The following is a 20,701-nucleotide window of genomic DNA, read 5'->3' on the forward strand; positions in this document are numbered from 1 at the left end:
GCTATGTGACACAGGTATGGGCACCGGACGGGGCAGAGCCACCCACGAACCCACTGCTCACAATGCAGTACCTGATGGGATCAGGAAGCCACCTGACTAGATGGATAACACACGGTATAAGAGAGGGCAGGGCTATCTCATTGCAACCTTTACGAGACAAATGGGAACATGATATAGGGAGACCAGTCAGGGACAAGGAGTGGGATTGAATTCTTAAATACCCTAAGAAGGTGTCGAGAACCCCGAAATTCAAATTCATACAGCCCATGATTCTACATAGGGCATACCTGACACCCCACCGCATACACACAATGTTCCCCAACACGACTGATGCATGTCCACGGTGCGGCGCGGAGGACGCACGACTAGTACATATGGTTTGGACATGCCCAAAACTGGGGTACTTCTGGACAACAGTACCGGTCCGATTCACAGAACTAACTTAAGACAAAATCCTAAACTTACTACTTTTCATATTCACCGAAGTTAGGATTTTGTCTTAAGTTTGTCTTAAGACAGACTTAAGACAGGCTTAAGTTAGGATTTTGTCTTAAGTCTGACTTAAGTCTGTCTTAAGTTTGTCTTAAGACAAACTTAAGACAAAATCCTAACTTCTGTGAATACCAAAAGTAGTAAGTTTAGGATTTTGTCTTAAGTTAGTTCTGTGAATCGGTCCCTACAAGATGACCTGGCCAGACTGGTCCCCGCTAAACCATACACCACACTGGAATATACCATATTGGGGTTAGGCCCTGTAGAACGAAAGAAGAGCGTAGGCACACGTTTCACTGATCTAGCCCTGATTCTCGCAAAACGCACCATAACCATGAAGTGGAAATCGCCTAGGCAACCAGATCCTGAGACATGGAGGGCGGAGGTGGTACGCTGGGGGAAGGCTGAGAGTACGGCATTACAGCGTGAAGAACGTGGGGGGCTCAGAAAAACCCCCATATCACTGGATTGGAACATGTTATTGGGGTCATTTGAAGCAGGTGAGGACGTAGAGTCTGACCATTCTGTAGATATAGGATAATAGGAGTGATGATACTCACATGGAATAATGTGCCCTTTCCTTGGCTGGGTCCAACCAAGATGCGAGCATTATGAATACCTCTGGGTGCACGGGACAAATACAATATACGGAAAGAATTATGTAAAGTCCATGCAAGGTTGCAGCGGGCCCACAACGAGAAATGTGCGTCTATAGAAGGGGCTAAGAACCATGAGTGCTTAGAATGTGAATTGTGTACGTGCCAAAGGAGGGAGGGCAAGGGAGGGGGGTGTTGCATTGGGAATGTTCTTGGACTTTATAAAATGAAAATGGTTACATTCTGAAGGAAATGACGATTATATGAACATAAACAAAGCGAAACTTACAAACATGCTAAACCTGTCATGATTGTTTTCGATTACCCTGTCAATAAAAAGATTTAAAAAAAAAAAAATAAGGTCCATACAAGGTCTCAATACATTAGCCCCTGACTCAACCCTTGGTAACTGGCTGTGAGACAGATATGTAAAGCATTTAAAAACACCAATGCATTAAATAAGTAAGATACAACACTGGAAATCCCACACCAGCTTATAAAAATAGGAAATATTTGTATCTTTAAAATGACACAAAAGCGACAAAAATCCAACATAGCAAGCCGGAGATATACAGATTGATATTAATTCTTTTATAGTGCTTAAAAACATATAGCGCCAACTTGGGACATCTGCTTGACTGGGACAAAGTCAAATATTGAGACTGACCAAAGTGTAGCATATTATTGTCCTCCAAAGCACTGCACTTTAAAATTCAAGATGGGATTTTCTATTCTTTGGAGTAAGAGCTGGCTAAACCAACCTACTAGTGTAGATCATTTCCATTAACACTCCCCTTCCACTGCCTGCAAATTCCATTCTCGGACCTGCCTTCTGGCTTGGGTTACAGGAAGAGGTGGTAGGCCTGGCTGGCATTCCTTACTGTTCAGCTCTCTTTGAAGCCTAGTTTCATTTACCCGACCTGACCTCATTAGATAACCTCTTTTCTATGCAGGCCACTTATCACCTCATCAAAGCAGCCTGACCAATCAGGAAAGCCTGCTTGAAGGCCGGATTTTTTCGCTCACAGAAAAGAAAGTGCTATAACTTCCTTTCTGTACTAGTGATAAATTAAACAGTGTAAAGTTTATCATTTATCAATGCCCAGCTGTCACGTCATTGAATGACATTTTTTGCCCCTTCCTATCATTATTTATGTTCTATAAATTGTTCTAATGTAGCCTATGGCGCTAATAATCCGCAATGGGGGGGGTGGAACTAGCGCAGTTTTTTCCTCACCAGGGCATATACAACATCTTTTATAATGTCCTTCTTTTTGTTATATGGCATCTCTCGTGGGGCACCTGTGGGGACCTTAGGGCTGACCAATGTATAAAAATAAGGTATATTACCAATGTCAAATTTGCATGTAATTCATGTTTAAAGACAGTCTGCAAAGCAGGGCTGCCTTTAAAAATTACATCAGGCAACACAGTAGGGCACGCTCCAGTGGAGGAAATCTACTGGGCCTATTATAAACTAGAGACTTATGGGTAGTTTGAATCACCCTTGCTTTATTATATACTAGGGACTTACAATTATACATAATTACCATATACCTTTTTTATCAGAGCACTGTCCTTGGGCCTAGTTAGCAGAGCCCAGGGCACAATAAGAATCAGTTACCACCAGTATCAGTCACAAAATGGGGGTGAACAGGGCAAAACGAATGACTTCCTCACACTCTGATAATGCAATTAAACACAGCAGGAGCCAAAGCTGAGGAATGGGAGAACACTGAACGCGGACCGGAAGTAGGCGGAGTCAGGATATCGACAGCGGGAGCCGCGAGCTGTACGCCGCGAGTGGTGTTCGGTGAGCAGAGCCGTAATCTGGGCAGAAAATACAGCCAGGTGAGGATCAAAGGAGTGCAGCACGGCCGGCATCGAGTAGAGCCCTGGTCAGCCACATACTACGCCCACCATTCCTCGCCGCACTGCATCAGGCTGCTGCAGGTGAGGCTTTAAGAGTGGGCAACAGAGGAGGACACAGGAGGAGACTTCCTTTTTTCTCAACACACAGAGGTGGGGAGCAAAGGGCAGGCTATCAGACTGTGTGCTCTATCAGAAAACATCTTTGCTCACACACTTTGTCCTTGCTTCAGCCCATAGACCTAGCACTTGTCCCCTCTTGCATCTTTGTTGAACTTTATCGTGGGTTTTGGTGCACGTATTTGCACCTGCACAATGAGGAGAGGAGACTCGCTTGTGTATGGAGTGTGGAGGGGAGGAGGGGGACTCCATTTGTATTTGGCCTTTGCTTGACTCTACCCATACAGGCAAAGAATGAGGAGCCCATTTGTCTGAGCATGGGGGCTCAACTGCCCAACTGGTTCCGAAGTATCGCTCTACCTGGGCCACCACTGTAGGTGCTTGCTCTTGGACTTTCGGTCCGGCCTGTCAGGGAGGCGAGAGCCTGAGTAAGGTGGGCATAGTGCTCCGCTGCGTTACCTAGGTCCCCCACGGAGACGGCCCAGCTAGGTCTGGGTGCCGTTTGTGGGGTGACCTGGGGTGCCTAGCCCAGACTCGGTAAGCATATTTCCATACTTGATTAGTCTTCCTAAGGAGAATAGGAAGAAAAAGGCACGCAAAGAAAGGGTACCTTGCACGTGCTGGGGGGGGGGGGGCTAAAGACAGTACATAAATTCCCAGACCATCAAACATTAGATTCGTGGACCATCAAACATCTAGGCCCTCGGAGATACCAGCACGGCATAAAGGAGGAAGAGCGGCAAAGGGCGAAACTGCCGAGAAGGATAGAAAGACATCGGCTGTTGACCGCATCTGGGCCAAAAGACAAAAGGACCCGGGTGTGTCACGTGTTACATTGATCCACAGGGTACAAGGGAAATGCCACTAAAAGGGAAATTACGGGGTTAAAAAGGGTCCAAAAGTTGTCGCACTACAAAAGTGCACAAAGATCCAGCAGCAAATGTCCATAGAGAATACTATCATCGAATACCCCAAACCAAAGGTCGATATCAAGCAGGCAAGGTTTATTGTTACTCCCCACAAAAGAAGTAAGTGAGACTTCTTTGGGCAATCTCTACAAATATTTGTGGGAAAATATTTTTTTAAAAGAAACTTGATGTTTGTGATCATTCCTCTACGTCGCAAGAAATCCAAGAAAAAGACCGTAAAGAGAGCCTAAGGAACACAACGAGTGTAACAAATGACTTCCTTCTACCAGATTCGGACCATGCGCTGGGAGAACGGGGAGGTCGTTGAAATGGGGTTGTCATTACCGGAACCCAAGTTATCGTCATCGCCCCGCCTTTCCCATAGTGGATTCGATAGCCCCAAGGTAGATAAGTTAATGTTGCAATAAGCAGCTATTAGGCAGGGTAGGGAGGAATCCGATATGCCCTAGCAAGGCCCTATTTCCCACGATACCTCACAGTCATCCCTGACTCTTAATATGACAGATACCACAGCTTCGTCATTCCTAGAGGTGATATTTTTCCTGGTAAAGACCCTACAGGCAATACTTGAAGCTCTAGTTGAGAATAATGGGCAAGAGAAAACCATAAAACTCAACTACAGCAGATTGCAGAGGAGTTAAAACAAATTAATAACTGTATGCCTACTATTGTACATCCAGTAATAGAGAAGAGAGACCAGGAGGCATATGTTTCATCATGTACCATTGAGGGCGAATCTATACAGACCGAAAACCCTCCGATGGTATACATCTCAAAGTGCCCCATGTTGGTAATAAAGAGGAAGCCCAACTGGAGATTGAAGAGGTGTAGATCCGAGTAAAAGATTAGAAGGAACCCACAGAAAATATTGAGAAAGATAAGGGGCTTACATCCAAATTGGAGAAATGGGCAGGGAGGGATGATACTAGACCAAGAGAGGCGATCGTTAGATGGAACCAGAAGTAAAAAAGGACTAAGAGAGAACTTAAATACAAAAGACCCAGGAGAGGATGGACACCTTGAGTAGAAGTAGTCAATCCCAAAGACTTGTAGTACAGAGGATAAAGAAAAGCGTAGGTAGCGGGCGGGTGGTGGACTGTACGGCATGATTATAAGGGGAAAGCCCCCTTTAGAGCAACCAGGGAGAAAAAGTCTGCCTAAAGTCGGAAATAGTACCTTCAGGCGAGAGGTGTAATAGGAAATATAATATCAGAGCTGGGCTATGGGTTTTTATTGAACCACAGGGGCGGAGGTTAGGGCGTAAGAGGAAAAAGAGAGTAAAACCGCTAAATCGCTTAAACCTACTACAAATACTGGTTAAATGTCCAACTTTGGGTGAGGTTACTTCAGATGATATACGGCAAATAGGTTTTGTAACCAATTTGGAAGGAAATGAGGTAGCAAAGGTCCTCTTCTATTCCGAATTTGTAAAGCAGATGGTGGTAAGGGCAGAAGGAGAAATGGGAAAGGAGGGGATACGACTCGTGCACGATAGCAAATGAGATATGGGAGGGAATAACCCAGGGAACTCCGGAACCCTCACCTACCATGCAGGACTATGCCCAGAGCAAATACAGTATGATTTACCAGGCACCCAGCATAGAAGAATCTGTACTGATAAAAATCAAGGAGGAATACAAGTAACTATAGCAAATGTTGTAAAGTGCTCAGTGTTGAGCAATCAGTTTGAACCACTATTTGAATCCTCAATAAGTTGGGATGAAATATGATTGAAGGGTTGAGTGAGCTGGATTAGGAATCGGGGTCCTCGCACAGCCTACGGATATTGTTGTGGAATATAGGGGGATACAAGAGACAGCTATCCCAAGACACCCTTAGAGAAATGCTGGGTAGTTAGGAAATGTTGTGTTTTCAGGAGTTGTGGTTGTGCGAGGTTACCCGAACCAATAGATGGGTTTTTTAGGCTTAGTAAAGTGGCAGTAAGATTAAATCCAGGGCGACCGTCAGGGGGAATTAATACGTTGGTATCATCAAAAAGAGCCAAAAAAGCAACCAACCTAAAAGTGAAATGTAGGTGGTTGCTAGCCTTTACCTATGTAGAGCTCTATAGTGGCACATGACATCGTAGAGACACAATAGTGATCTATATATATATATTCGGCCTGATGCTGTAACAGACTATGAAGAGCAACTAGATTGCTGGAGGAAGGTCTGCAGGGCATCTGTAGAACAAATGCATCACAAGTGATAATGATCCTAGGAGATTCCAATCATATATTGGACCCTTTCCTTAGCGATAAATTGTTTAAAGATCTACTAACTTTGGCACAGGTACCCCCAGCAAATTTCGCTGGAGTAGGTAGTTCTGCACAAGACAAATATCTAGCAAAGTTCCTCGGTTCTATAGGGTTATTATGTGCCAATAGAAGGTCTAACACCAACCGCCCGGCAAGAAAGACCTTTCGAATAGGGAATCAGAATTTCCCAATTGATTATGCTTTTATAAATGCTTGGTACTTTAAGCAAGTAGAAGGATTTGAGGTATTGCAGAGTGAAGGCTGTGACCACTGGCCCCTACAAATATTAATTAATATAGAACAGGAGTCGTAAAGAGAAAGATAGAGCACCCCAGACTTATAACCACCCGTATAACAGAGGACAGTCTACAAATGGTCAATAACAGGATAATTGACTATACATCTATTGGTAATTTGGAGCAAAGAGATGAAATACTAACATGGTACAACCAGGTTATTGAGCAGGTGGTAAACTGTTTAAGGATACAGGTAAAATCAAGGCCCGGTCCCAAGAAGAAAGAGAGAACTAATGGTTGGATTAATGATGAGTGTAGGATTTTAAAGTTGATGGTACAAAAATGGGAAAGATAGTTAAGAAAAAGACAGGATAAGGTTACAATGGAGAGCCTTCGAGCAGCAAAACTTGGGTATAAAAATAAGCTGAGAGAAAGGAAAATAGAATATATGTCCAAAAATGTGCAAACAATGTTAGAAGTGATAAACACAAATAATAAAAGAATATTTTGGAGATTGATAAAAGAGGGAAATGTACAAGGGGAAATGCAGTGCTTAGTGGGAGAAGACGATTGGGTTAATTACCTGAGTAACTTATAAAATGGGAAAAGGATGAAGAAGACCCAGGTAATAATGTCCAAGGAGGTAGAGCAATTATTGCTGTACTTCTCTTTTCAAAATATAAAAGAAACCATCCGATCTTTAAACCTAACTAAAGCCGTACGGCCTGATTACCTACCAGCAATTATATTAAAAAATAATACTGACTGGTGGGCAAGCTTTCTAAATGTGACCTTCCAAAATATTTTAACCTCTGGGATTTTCTCAGAAAGTTGGAAGGGGGCCATTGTAAGACCAATATATAAAAAGGAGGACGCCACATTGCCCCTGAACTATTGCCTTATAAGCCTGCTGGATGTAGGGGAGAAAGTATTCTCTAAGATATTGTTAGGCGTATTGAAAACCTGGGTGGAACCGCACAATCTGATACCAATAGAGCAAGACGGGTTCAAAGATGGCCACTCAACTATAGACCATTGCCTTAGTTTATGGACAATGGCAAAAAAAGGCAATGGAAGTGCGAGGATATCTGTTCTGCTGTTTTGTTGATTTCCGAGCCACGTTCGACTCAGTAGACCGTAATCTACTGTGGATTATGCTGGCAAAGCTCGCAATCAACATGACAGTACTTTCATTTATTCAGGAAATGCATTCTCTGAACTGGGCCAGAGTAATCTTGGATACCTTTGGAACTTTAGCTAAAAAAATTCAGATAAAGAAAGGATTGCGTCAGGGCTGCGCTTTGGCTCCTCTGTTATTTTCTTTGTCCCTTTCTGACTTACCAAAAATACTGAGTAATGCTGGAGGATTAGGCCCTAAAATGGGGGTGATCCATACATAGTGTCTGCTATATGCTGATAATCTGGTGATAACAGACATGAGAGAGCTGGGTTTGCAAAAAAACGGGACATTTTTAGCGATTATTGTTTAAAAAAAAAACTCACGGTCAATTTAGAAAAAACTAAAATAATGGTGCTCGGTAAAAGAAAGAGCTCATTTTACTGGAAGCTGGGTGAGGTTAAAGTCGAAGAAGGGCACAAATATAAATATTTGGATATGTTGTTCGATAGCAAGTTAAATTGGAGGGACTACATCCAGTCATTAAACAAGCAGAAGTATGGTGACCCCTCCCTGCGGCAAATTTGATCAGCTGTTAATGCAATGGTTTGCCCACAATTCCAATATAGTGTAGAGGTTCTATCCTAAGGTGGCAAATTGGATTGGAATTTGGAGGAGGGGAAATGCATGAAACAGCTCCTTCCTCTTCCTCCGTCAACCATGATACAGGCTGTTAGAATGGAATGTCATCTCGCAGCCTGGAACTTTTGGGGAATGGAAGTATCATTGAATTTCTGGCAGAGATTGAATAGAGAAGGGCCCACCAAAATATCAAATCTTTGTAAAAAGGAAATAGAGGAAAGTGAACTTAACTGGGCATCCCAAGTTAGACATAATTTAGATAAGCTATGTGTTAAACTTACCTTACAACCAGATCAATGGAAAGCAGGGCAGCAGACCCCTAAGCTGGAACTACATGATATTATCAATTCAATTCAATTCAATTCAAATTAGTCTTTATTTTGACTTTTAAGTCACAAAAGACACAAAATTTAAAAAATACATTTCATTACATTAATATTTACATGGAAGTACATCTATAGGATCTACAGATTATAATTTCCACAAACAGGGTATTTCATCTCGACCAGTAAAAACATAAATAATGTGTTTAGATAAAAACATTAAAAATTAGTTAAAAAACTATTCCACATTTATACCATGATAGATTTATAAGAGCTACAATGCTTTCAATTTACTATTACGGATTGACCACATCCACTTTAGAAATTTTGCTATCGCGATCACAAAAGCGTCAGAACAATCTGTCTGAAATATCCTCAGTGCTGCTGTCCCAGTCTGAATCCCCTTTTGGATACAGATCGACCTAATCCATTTATGACGAGGAGCTTTGTACTCTGGGCATTCAAACAGGACATGAGCTATGCTTTCCGTATGTGATATACAGAAAGGGCACGAGTGATCATTTGTGCTTGTTGACCATTTGCAGGTAACTGGGTTGAGAGGGAGAGTCCCAACCCTGAACTGATGAAACAGTTTCCTGTCAAATGGCGATGTAATTAGATCCCAATATCTCTCGTACGAAGGAAAATGTTTCAGCTCCAAAAATGCCCTGGTGAGCGTAGGATCAGTATGTGACTGAAACACCTCTTGTGATACCATCGCCCAATACGCTTCTCTTAGCTTAGTTTTAGAGGGGAATATACTCTCCTGGGGATTATCCCATAGCTCCCTCATACCTATGGCCTTGAATAGAGATTTGACCTTCCTAAACCATAAGAGTTTACCCCCTGTGTCCATGTTTCGCGTTTCCAGCAAAGCTGACGCATAGTGAGAAAGTTCAGGCGTCACCCACAATCTCCTCCAATATGCAATTGGTCTGAACCTGCAAATGTCCTGTATGCTATTACTCCCCAAATCCAAGCGTAATGGTACAAGAGGTGTAGAATGTGGGAGCCCTGTTATACAGCGAAGAAATTTGTTGTGTGCCATTTGCAAGTCCGTAATATCAGAAACCCCCCAGAGTTCTGCTCCATATAGCATGGATGATCTAACTTTTGTATCGTAGATTTTAAGTACTGGGGCCAGTGGTTTGGTGACTGAGGACTTGAACTCTCTTGTTAGAACACCAGTCAACTGAGCATGCTTAGAGGTTAGATATGACATGTGTGGCTTCCACTGAAGCCTAGAACCTAATATTATGCCCAGATAGCTGAAACTGTTCGTCTGTTCTAAGAGTTCCCCATTCTTGAAAACTCTGCCCCTAATGTTCTTATTCTTATGCATGACCATGAATTTGGTCTTAGATACATTTACAGATAACCCATGGTCAGTACAGAATTTTTCGAAACACCCGATTGATTTCTGAAGCCCTTCCTGGGTCTTGGATACTAGAAGAGTATCATAGGCAAACATTAACAAGGGAACCGTAATACCATTCTGTTTAGGAGCATCTGTATGGGAGTCCCTGTAATAATCTATGACCCGGTTTATATATAGAGTGAATAATGTGGGTGCCAAAACACATCCTTGTCGGACACCTCTTGCCGTTGGGAATCTGTCGGTCACCTGGCTCTGGGTACCCCATCTCACCTGCGCATAGTTATCATCGTGCAATTTGATCAAGACTGTGAGCAGTTCAGGTGGCATGCCTTGATCATAAAGCGCACGCCCCAGCCTATCTCGTGGGACGAGGTCAAATGCAGCCTTCAGATCAACAAAGGCTGCATAGAGTGTGCCGCCCCCCAAAATCACCCATTTCCAGTAAATTGTGGAAAACCTAAAAACTTGATCCACTGTGCTGGTGGAGGTTCGGAAGCCGGCCTGTAACTTAGACATGACCCCCGATTCCTCCATCCAGTTCTGGATCCTGAGAAGTAACATTCTGGCCACAACTTTTTGGATACAAGCTATTAGGCTTATCGGCCTATAATTGGCTGGATCTGTACGGTCCCCCTTTTTGTAGATAGGTATGATTTCTGCTCCCCGCCATGTATCCGGCAAGGCAGTGCCTCTTGCGATGGCATTTGCCAACAGTTCAATGTACGGGACCCAGACTTCTCTTTTGTGTAAGAAGAGATCAGCTGGAATTTTGTCTAGGCCTGGGGCTCTACCTTTGGGGATTAAATTGAGGGCATAATCAACTTCTTTCCTAGTAAACAAAAGTATGCTGTTGGATAGTGGGCGAATGATTGGGTCCAAAGCAGTTGGTGGGAAACAATTATATTATATTATCAACATTAAGGCCCATGAGGAAGATTTACGTTACTTAGGGAGCAAATCATCCATCCAATTCTTGGTAAACGGGTGGACTAACTATCCGATTTTCCCCTATATTCAGGCCATGCTAAATTCGAAGCTTAGAAATGCAGCATTGAAGTTTAGAACTGGCCTGAATCCTTGTAATGATGATAGGAAGATAAAATCGGCAATGAACAGGGTCTGTGCATATATGTATTACAAGTAAAATGTAGTGGCCCACATATTTTGCTGGATTGTCTGTGGTTCCTGAAAGAACGGAAATAACTTTTAAAATATGTTTTTATTGCCAAAAGACTGATAGTTGGGATCAAGCACTTAGCTTATTGACAAATATGAGATTTTTAAATGTGACATGTGCAATAGGAAGATTTTTAATTGCAATACAGGAATCACTGAATGAATTGGTAATATAATCCGAATTAGACTTGGGGTAGGAATATGATTTTACCGATGACCTGAGAAAATTTCTGATCGTTGGGAGCCCATATGTGTATTCCTTTGCATATTGTATCGGGATTTTAATGTGTTTTATACAGCTTCTACGGGAGCACTGTTTGTACAATTCGTATTTTAAATGTATGCTTTAGTGTGATATCTTTCTTTTTATGGCTATATGCCGAATAAAAAATATTATTTAACTTTAAATAAATAGTACTATTGATAATATTGTGATAGGCTTAAGGGAACTTACCTTATAGCTTCTAGAAAATAGGTCAATGGGTGTAGCACACGCGTTCTTACTATCACCAGAGTAAAGTCCTTCTGAAAACACTTGATCACCGGTCTCAATGTTCTTCAAATCACAGTCATCACTCCAATGCCCCACTCTATTTGACTGCAAGAACAAAAACAAATGAGCCTAGATTTTTACATCATTATTTTTAAAAGCACTAGTTGTTTTGCACTGTAAATTTCCTCCAAAATACTGCCTGTAGGACACATTCCTACTTGCAAAATAGTTCTTGGGAAACTTCTCAACAATATTGTATTCTGTAGTCTATTTAGAACGTCTATAACAATTTAACCCAGCCCAGGGTGACCAAAAGGATGTGAACTACGCTAAGGTGAGGGGATGTAGACAGACAAGTGAGAGAAATCTACATTAGCTACATTAGAGGCTTTTTTCTCTGGGGAAATAGAGGGGTTAGTAAAGAACAAGTTACTTACCTTCGGTAACGCTTTTTCTGGTAGATACAATATCTGCCTGTGAATTCCTCACCTTGTGAATATATCCTTTTTCCCTACCATGGAGGAATTCGTACTTCCTTATTGACATGGAGGGCTAATGTTTGCGGTTGTTACAGGTCGTACCGTATTCAACCTTTCTGATTTGTATTTTTCTCACTTTGGTGGTGGTGGTGTTTCTTTTGTTTCACTACTACTTGTGCAACTATTGAAGGAACAGAGGCCCTGACGAATGCCATGGGATGTTATACCCGATAGGCAGAAACATGTTGGCTGGGTATTAGACAGATATTTGTTTGACTGTCTCTCTTGCACTGTTCTCGGTTTTAACTAGGAGGTGTGGTTCGTCCGCCGAATAAAGTTATTAGTAGGAGGACACTCCATCCTATTTTAAGTCACATTTTCTTTGTTGCACTGTTTTTCACTTGACCATCAAGGATCAGCCATCACTGATGGTTTATGCATGTTGCTGGACCGAATCCATAACCAACAATAGATAGTGCGGTGTTTGTTGTCCCAATGATCAGGGGACCAGACTGGCATGCACTTGGGTTTGGCCAAATGATAGGACTGATCACTGAGTCTATTTGATGGAAACCCTTTAATAATTGGTCTGGATTTGTCAGCCATGTATGATTGATCTGCGCTGTGTTGGCTGCTCCTACACACACGGTGTTCACCATATTTTGAATTACGCTGTCTTCATGTGATTTATACACCCCGAGATCCTGGCGACTCGGACTGACAGTCCAGCTACATAATTAAGCTGATAGACCCCCTGTGTTTTCTGTGTTATACAATATCCCCCTTGCGTCAGCAACGTTCGGAATTTTTCTTCGTAGCACGCCGGCGTGGATGACGTCATAGGAGCACGGCATCGCGCGCGACTCCGTCTGACGTCACCGACTCCTTATTAGACCCACGTCGGGGTGATGACGTCAGTTCCGCCCTTTTTTCCGTGCCTTCGAGGCACCCGGACAGACCAACGACAGTAAACATACATATATACAGTGTACACAGTACATACAAATCAAAACTGCACACAAAGTGCGTAGCAAAAGCATCAAAAACCAGAAAATATAAATATATAAAATCAGGTATAGCAGAGTGGACAACGGGGAGGCGGGTGGGCATGTGAGGAATCCACAGGCAGATATTGTATCTACCTGAAAAAGCGTTACCGAAGGTAAGTAACTTGTTCTTCTGATAGATACATCTGCCGTGTGGATTCCTCACCTTGTGAATAGAGTCCCACAGCAGTCCCCACTCCCGGAGGAGGGTGTCCACTATGCTATAACAGGAAATCTTGGAGGATAGCGCGCGCGAAGTGGCCGTCCCTCCTCACCTCGGTATCCAAGCAGTAGTGCTTCGCGAAAGTGTGGAGGGAGGCCCAAGTCGCGGCCCTGCAAATGTCCTCAACAGGAACATCTCTAGACAAAGCAGATGTTGCAGACTTTACTCTAGTTGAATGTGCTCTAATACCCTCAGGAGGGTCCTTACCCGCCAGGGAGTAGCAAATCTTGATGCACAGGATTATCCACCTGGAAAGTGTGCACTTGTGCACCGCTCTGCCCTTCTTACAGCCAGCAAAACCCACGAAGAGTTGAGCATCAAAACGATAGTCTTTAGTCCTATCGAGATAGAAACTGACTGCCCTCTTTGGGTCCAAGCGATGAAGTCTCTCCTCCTCCTTGGAAGGGTGAGGGGGAGGATAAAAAGTAGGAAGGGTAATGGATTGTCCTAGATGGAAGGGAGTTACCACCTTAGGCAGAAAAGCAGCCCTGGTCCTGAGAACCATTCTTTCAGCATGAATGGTCAAGAATGGGGGCTTGGAACTAAGAGCCTGACGCTCACTCACTCTCCTTGCCGAGGTAATTGCAACCAAGAAGACCGTTTTAAAAGAAAGAAGCCTCATGGGACACTTGTGCAAGGGTTCAAAGGGAGAACCCATCAAATAGGTCAACACAAGATTCAAATCCCAATGAGGAACAACAAAAGGAGTAGGAGGGAATCTATTAGTGAGACTCTTCAAAAATCTTAAAACCACAGGAGACCTAAAAAGAGAAGGCTGATCCGGCAAACAGAGAAATGCCGATAAGGCTGAAAGATACCCCTTGACCGTGGCAACAGCAAATCCTTGCCGCGCCAGAGAAAGAGCAAACTGCAAAATGTCAGACAAATGAGCCTTCAAAGGGTCAACATCCCTCTCCCTACACCAAGAGACAAATTTAGACCACCTATACGAATAAATGGACTTAGTGGAGTCACGCCTGGCAGAAAGAATGACATCCACCACATCGTGAGGGACAGAAAAGGAATTCAAGTTGCCCCGTTCAATCTCCAGGCATGAAGGTGTAATGTCTGGACGTGGGGGTATAGAACTTGCCCCTCCATCTGAGAGAGGAGGTCTGCCCTGAGAGGGAGACGGAGTGGCGGGCGAGAGGAGAGGTGGAGAAGGTCTGTGTACTACACCCTTCTTGGCCAATCCGGGGCGACCAATATGACTTGGGCCCGGTCCTGGCGAATCTTCCTCAGAACCCGAGGAATCAAGGGTATGGGGGGAAATGCTTAAAGGAGTTGATTTCCCCAACTCAACTGAAACGCGTCCCCCAAAGCTCCTTGCATCGGATATTGGAGACTGCAGAATGACAGGCAGTGAGCATTCTCGCGAGTGGCAAACAGGTCCACCTGAGGAGACCCCAACATCTGAAAGATGTCATGAACCACCTGCGGGTGAAGCCTCCACTCGTGGTCGGCAGAGAACTGCCGACTGAGAACATCTGCACGAATATTCAGAACTCCCGCCAGATGATTTGCCATCAGACAAATCTGATGATCCTGAACCCAGGACCAGAGACGCAGAGCCTCTCTGCAGAGACACTGTGACCCTACCCCTCCCTGCTTGTTGATGTACCACATCGTGGTCGTGTTGTCCGTCAGGACCTGAACCGACTGACCGCGAAGGGAAGGGAGGAAGGCCTTGAGCGCCAGACGTATCGCCCGCAATTCCAAAAGGTTGATGTGAAGCAACCTTTCCTCTGGAGACCAAAGACCCTTGACCTCCAGGTCCCCCAGATGAGCACCCCACCCGAGAGTGGATGCATCCGTTATTACCGTGGCCACCGATGGAGGAAGTTGAAAAGGCTTTCCTTGCGACAGATTGCCTTCCACATTCCACCAAGACAGATCCGCTGCAGCTTCTCTGGAGATCCTCACTGACTCCCTGAGATCTCCGTTATGCTAATACCACTGCCTGCGGAGGCACCACTGGAGTGCCCTCATGTGCCAGCGTGCATGGTTGACCAACTGAATACAAGAAGCCATCAGACCGAGCAGGCGAAGAACCTTCAGGACTGGAACGACCGCTCCATTGTAAAATAAAGGAATCATTTCCTGTATGTCGCAAATCCTTTGAGGTGGAGGGAATGCATGACATACAGTAGTGTCCAGTACCGCACCTATGAACAGGTTGCGCTGGGAGGGCACCAGGTGAGACTTGGGTACATTTATCGAAAAACCCAACCTGTGCAACAACTGAGTTGTCTCTTGCAGATGATGAAGCACATTCTCCGGCGACTCCGCTTTGATCAGCCAGTCGTCTAGATAGGGGAACACAGGAATCCCCGATCTTCTGAGATGCGCAGCCACCACTGCCATCACCTTGGTGAAAACTCGAGGCGCAGTAGTAAGCCCAAAATGAAGGACCGCAAACTGGTAGTGTTGCGATCCCACCGTAAAACGGAGATACTTTCTGTGCGACTTCAGAATGGGGATATGAAAATACGCATCCTGCAAGTCGATCGACACCATCCAGTCTTCTTCCATCAGCGCTTGAAGAACCTGTGCAAGTGTGAGCATTTTGAAATTCTCCTGTTTGAGATAGAGGTTCAAAATCCTGAGGTCCAGGATTGGCCGAAGCCTGCCATCCTTCTTGGGTATCAGGAAATACCGGGAGTAGCACCCCTGACCCCTCTCCTGCTCCGGAACCACCTCTATCGCACCCTTTCTGAACAGTGCCAGGACTTCTTCCTGCAGGAGAAGCAAGAGGTCCTCCGAACAATAACCTTGGCAAGGAGGGTAATTGGACGGGAACTCCTGGAAAGGAAGTGCATACCCATTTTCTACGAGATTGAGAACCCAAAGATCTGATGTAACCGATTCCCAATCCCGTAGAAAATGAGTAAGCCGACCCCCTACTGGACCCGCATGATCCAGAATGGTGGATCTAGGGCTGCTCTGCTGTTGTAGGTGGAGGGTGGGAATTAGAGGAGGAAGTTCAGGGGGAGGAGGCTTGGCGTCCACGAGCACGTCCCCTTTGTTTGCCTCTGTAAGATTTATACAAAGGGTTCTGCTGTTGTTGTTGTTGTTGCTGGCCTTGCTTAAAGGAACAAAAAGTGGATCTACCAAATCCTCTAAACTTCCTAGTGGCAGAACCTCTAGCTTGAAGACCCAAAGATCTTGCTGTAGCACGGCTATCTTTGAATCTCTCCAAAGCCACATCCGCATTCTTCTTGGTTGCAATTACCTCAGCAAGGAGAGTAAGTGAGCTTCAGGCTCTTAGTTCCAAGCCCCCTTTTCTTCCAAGAGGCTTTGAGCTCTGCGCCTCGGCCATTCTATACGAATCGAAGTCGATGGATCCGGTAACGACTCCGACGGAGTCGGATCCGGCGTCGAGCGAGGAGCCGGGGCAGTAGGAGGACGAGATTCACGAATCGGCGTGGTACCTCGATTAGACTCACGAGGTCGATCCGGAGTCGGCGAAGCCGTATGCGGAGTCGACGATCTCGGCGGAGCCGTACCGAGCCAAGGTGTAAAAGGCGTCGGCATAAACGGCATAAAGGCAGCCGGGGCGTAAGATTGAGGAATGCCCAAGTTGAAAGACAATGGACCCACGGGACTAACCGGTGCACCAGTGGGGTACATTGCTCTAGTATAGACTCCAAACATCGCATTAAGAAAATGCGAGGGGTCTTGTCCTGGACCAGGAAAGGGAGGATATGAACCAGTTGGTTGTTCCGAAGGAGGTTGCTCCGACATCGGCTCATCCTGGTTTACAGGGACTTCTACAGGAGTCGGAGGAACTTCTTCTTCTACCTCATGATCTGAAGAATGGTGCGATTCCGGATCAGGTTCTTGTTCCGGCGTCGGGGAACCTCGAAGAGATTGCAAAGGAGAAGGAGATACAAAGTCCTTATGATGTCTTCGAGACTTTTTCTTTGAATCTGAAGAGTCTTTACCAGAGTGATGTCTCGAGCTATGTTTTCTCCTCTTGGGCTTCTTCTTTGAAGAGCCAGAAGCATGACCCGAAGCCGATTTGGATCCAGATCTTGACCTTTCCCTGGACCTCAACCTCGCTCTGGACCTCGAAGCCGACCACGACCTCGAATTGGATCGCGACTTCTGTCTCGACTTCGAGTGTCTGGACGTGGACCTCGAAGATCTATCAGCTTCTCTTCCTTTTACCTTCGCTAGAAGAAGTTTAGCTTCACGTTCACGTAAAGCCTTAGGGTTCATTTTGAAGCAGGATTGACAGTTCTTAACGTCATGGTCTGATCCAAGACACCATAAACAATCACCATGCGGATCGGTGATCGACATCATGCGAGCGCATGACCTACACTGTTTAAACCCTGTCTTCCTCGACGACATTCTCGACGAAGAAGGAACACTCAACAGATGAAATAGTAACACTAAACAGAAGAAGATACCAAGTATCGCAGAAGATCCCAGAAATCGTTAGCGTCGACGACGCGGAAAAAAGGGAACTGACGTCATCACGCCGACGTGGGTCTAATAAGGAGTCGGTGACGTCAGACGGAGTCGCGCGCGATGCCGTGCTCCTATGACGTCGTCCACCCCGGCGTGCTACGAAGAAAAATTCCGAACGTTGCTGACGCAAGGGGGATATTCACAAGGTGAGGAATCCACACGGCAGATGTATCTATCAGAACAGCTGTTTAAGGATCATGGCGTAATTGCTTCAGACATTAGGTAAATGTAAATCTAAAAATAAATTGTTTAGAGAAAGTAGGTGTGGAGGGAGTGTGAGCTAATCCATTGTCCGAGAGACAACACTAATGCAACCTTTTGGAGCCTGTGGTAATTTTAACACAACAATTTGTCAGAACACGGCATTTTTGCAGTAAGGTACATAATTCTCTGATGCCAGATGCTCTCTTTCGGTTAATGTGCATGGAGTAAGATGGGTAGATTGTTGGTCCACCTGCTGCATATCCAGAAGCTGAAATGTTGCCTCGGAAGGACTGAATCTCCAAGGCACTGTGATGTGCCTCTAATGGTAATACTGCCCTGCATCCAATTCAGGCAGGAAGCCTGAGGACTGTTCATTTCCCTGAGCAATCATGTGCCACTGTTCGTGCTGATCCACAAGATCAGATTACACACAGTCCAGATCACTGAGACTTTTAGCGCTTTATGACTTACTTCTCTCTAGGGATGATCCATATGCAAATGTTACCTTCTGCCCCACATGGGTGGGGAGAGAAGGGACTAGAGCCCATCTGCTCTGGGAGTGAATAACAGAAACTAAAGGCTGATGAACTGTCATTTCACCCGGTGGATGCCTTATTTTCAAAAATATTTTATTTGTAATTGGGTTCCTGCCTGCTACAAGAATCTCTTGAACCAGCTTGGGGTTTCCAAACTGTCCTTCATCATTGGTCCTGCAGCTGCCTGCCTGCCATTTCAAGTCAGCTCATATTCCTCATGACCACCAATATTCACCTTATACCCTTTATCTTTCTGATTAAAGTCCTCCCTATAGACTCCAGATTGGGATAGGAGTGCCCATCGCGGCAGTGCTGAACTTATCACGCCCCTGTGACAAAATGTATAGCTCATGTATATTTCTCTCCTCTCAGCGTTCTTTCCTTAAGTCCACAAAAAAGAGGGCTCTAATTATATTGCTTATTACATAGTGGCTCCATAGTGTATTGTTTCTCAATGTCCACCACCACAGCCCCTGTTCCACCTAAATACAGCCGAGAGGACAGACACAAACGCTCCACACAAAGTCAACACCAGGTTTGGGAACTGTGTCCAGACCCACTTGAAGGCACTTGTCAGCGGCCCTCCTCATGGTGCTCACATGCATCCATGCCAACCTCCAAACCCTCATATGTATGAGAGAATCATACCCTTATCAGAGTCTTAAATCGAGGCGGGAAAGAATGAGGCGATTCTTTTTCCTTTACAGGGTCATCATGCTGTTGAGAATCACCGGTGGGAGAGGGTCTCCTCCTCTCGCCAGGTTCTAGCTCCTCGTTTGTTAACCCACTGTGGCTGGCACTCTTCCGAGAAGCATCGTCTCTTTTCTCATTTTCTTGGAAAGACTGCAGAATGGAAACAATTCAAAGACTTATTTGCAACACTGTGGAAATCTGTCATCGCTTCTTCCCACTGTAAGAATGAGTGTTGCAAGTGCTCTTATCTCTTTACTGCACATACAGTCTATATGAGGTCCCACAACAAGAATGATTTCTTTCCCCACATTTGCAGTCATATATATTGTGGCTTAAAAACTCTGGGGCTTATTTACATGTTAAAAGTGACGCAAAAGTGGCGCGAGGGGGTTGTAAATCTGCCCCTCTGTAGGCTAAACAGACGTGGATTACAAATGACCATGGGAATAATGTGGACATAAATAAACAAGGGTTCATACATAGAATATACTGACTTCATTTATGATAAACCCTACCTTGTTTATTGGCCAATAATCTGCCCAGTCAGGCCTAGGTGGTTCCTTCAGGTCGTTGCCCATGAGTGCCTCTTTCAATCCACAGGGCAACTCCTCGCTAGTGATTTCATTGTGACTGCCTCTTGTACTTGAAGCACAGCAATGTTTTTCTTTCTCTTTTGATGACTGCAGAAGCGAAACAAGGTTAAAGTCTATTGAGACATTATACTGTCCCAACTTGTACGATTTCTGGTCTTCGTTGTGCAATTGTATTCTGAGCCTAATTTAGGTTCATCGAACAAACATTTGGGCCAACCAATCATTGAAAATATCTATAAGAGCGATCATGACCATATAAATATGTATTTGTTTAACAGTATCAAAAAGCGACAAGCACCAAGAGGTGTCAAAGTGCTGAAAAAAACCTATAAACAGCAAAACATGTCGGGCTGAGAAGGTGGATGGGGGCAGCAGGAGTAAGGGAAGGGAAACAGTGGAAGGGAGATTAGTTTAAGCAGGAGCAGGGAGGGCGTGTAGGATGAGAGAGCAGAGTTCATAAAGAGAAAAAACAGGCAAGTGGGGAGGGCAGATATTTCAAGCGTTGGAGAGAAATGGGTAAGGAAGAAGGAGGAGTGGATGAAGGAAAGAGCGAGTAAACAGGAATGATGAGACTGAAAATGGACGGGAAGATCTAAGAAAACAGAAGAGAGGATGGGGTACAATTGAGGATGGGGGAGTGAAGGAAGAGGAAAGTTGGATCAGTCAGAAGAAGGAACAAGCACTAAAAAAGATGAGCCCCTTGCAGACTGGCCGGGCTAAAGCAAAAGAAGAAAGAGGTCAATAAAAGAGAAGAAAAAAAGAAGTGTCAAAAGAAGGGAGTCAGGACCCGTCTGAGGAGGCAGAAGTAGCAATGGAAAAACA

At 44.7% G+C, this 20,701-nt stretch overlaps 1 protein-coding gene across 8 annotated transcripts in view; it reads right to left on the reverse strand.

Moving 5' to 3' along the window:
- The window catches only part of LOC144780983 (uncharacterized), a 1,867,627-nt gene that overhangs the window by 448,200 nt on the left and 1,398,726 nt on the right, over nucleotides 1-20,701 (reverse strand). For 7 of the 8 annotated variants that reach the window (XM_078659579.1, XM_078659581.1, XM_078659578.1 and 4 more), the window contains 3 exons: nucleotides 19,802-19,966; nucleotides 19,242-19,436; nucleotides 11,591-11,734 (listed from right to left, as the gene is read on the reverse strand). In XM_078659579.1, the coding sequence (XP_078515705.1) occupies nucleotides 11,591-11,734; nucleotides 19,242-19,436; nucleotides 19,802-19,966 (504 nt within the window). The remainder of the gene's footprint in view (nucleotides 1-11,590; nucleotides 11,735-19,241; nucleotides 19,437-19,801; nucleotides 19,967-20,701) is intronic. The other variant, XM_078659582.1, reaches the window with a different exon arrangement.

The sequence above is a fragment of the Lissotriton helveticus genome, chromosome 9 (genome assembly GCF_964261635.1).
Source record: "Lissotriton helveticus chromosome 9, aLisHel1.1, whole genome shotgun sequence".
NCBI lineage: Eukaryota > Metazoa > Chordata > Amphibia > Caudata > Salamandridae > Lissotriton > Lissotriton helveticus.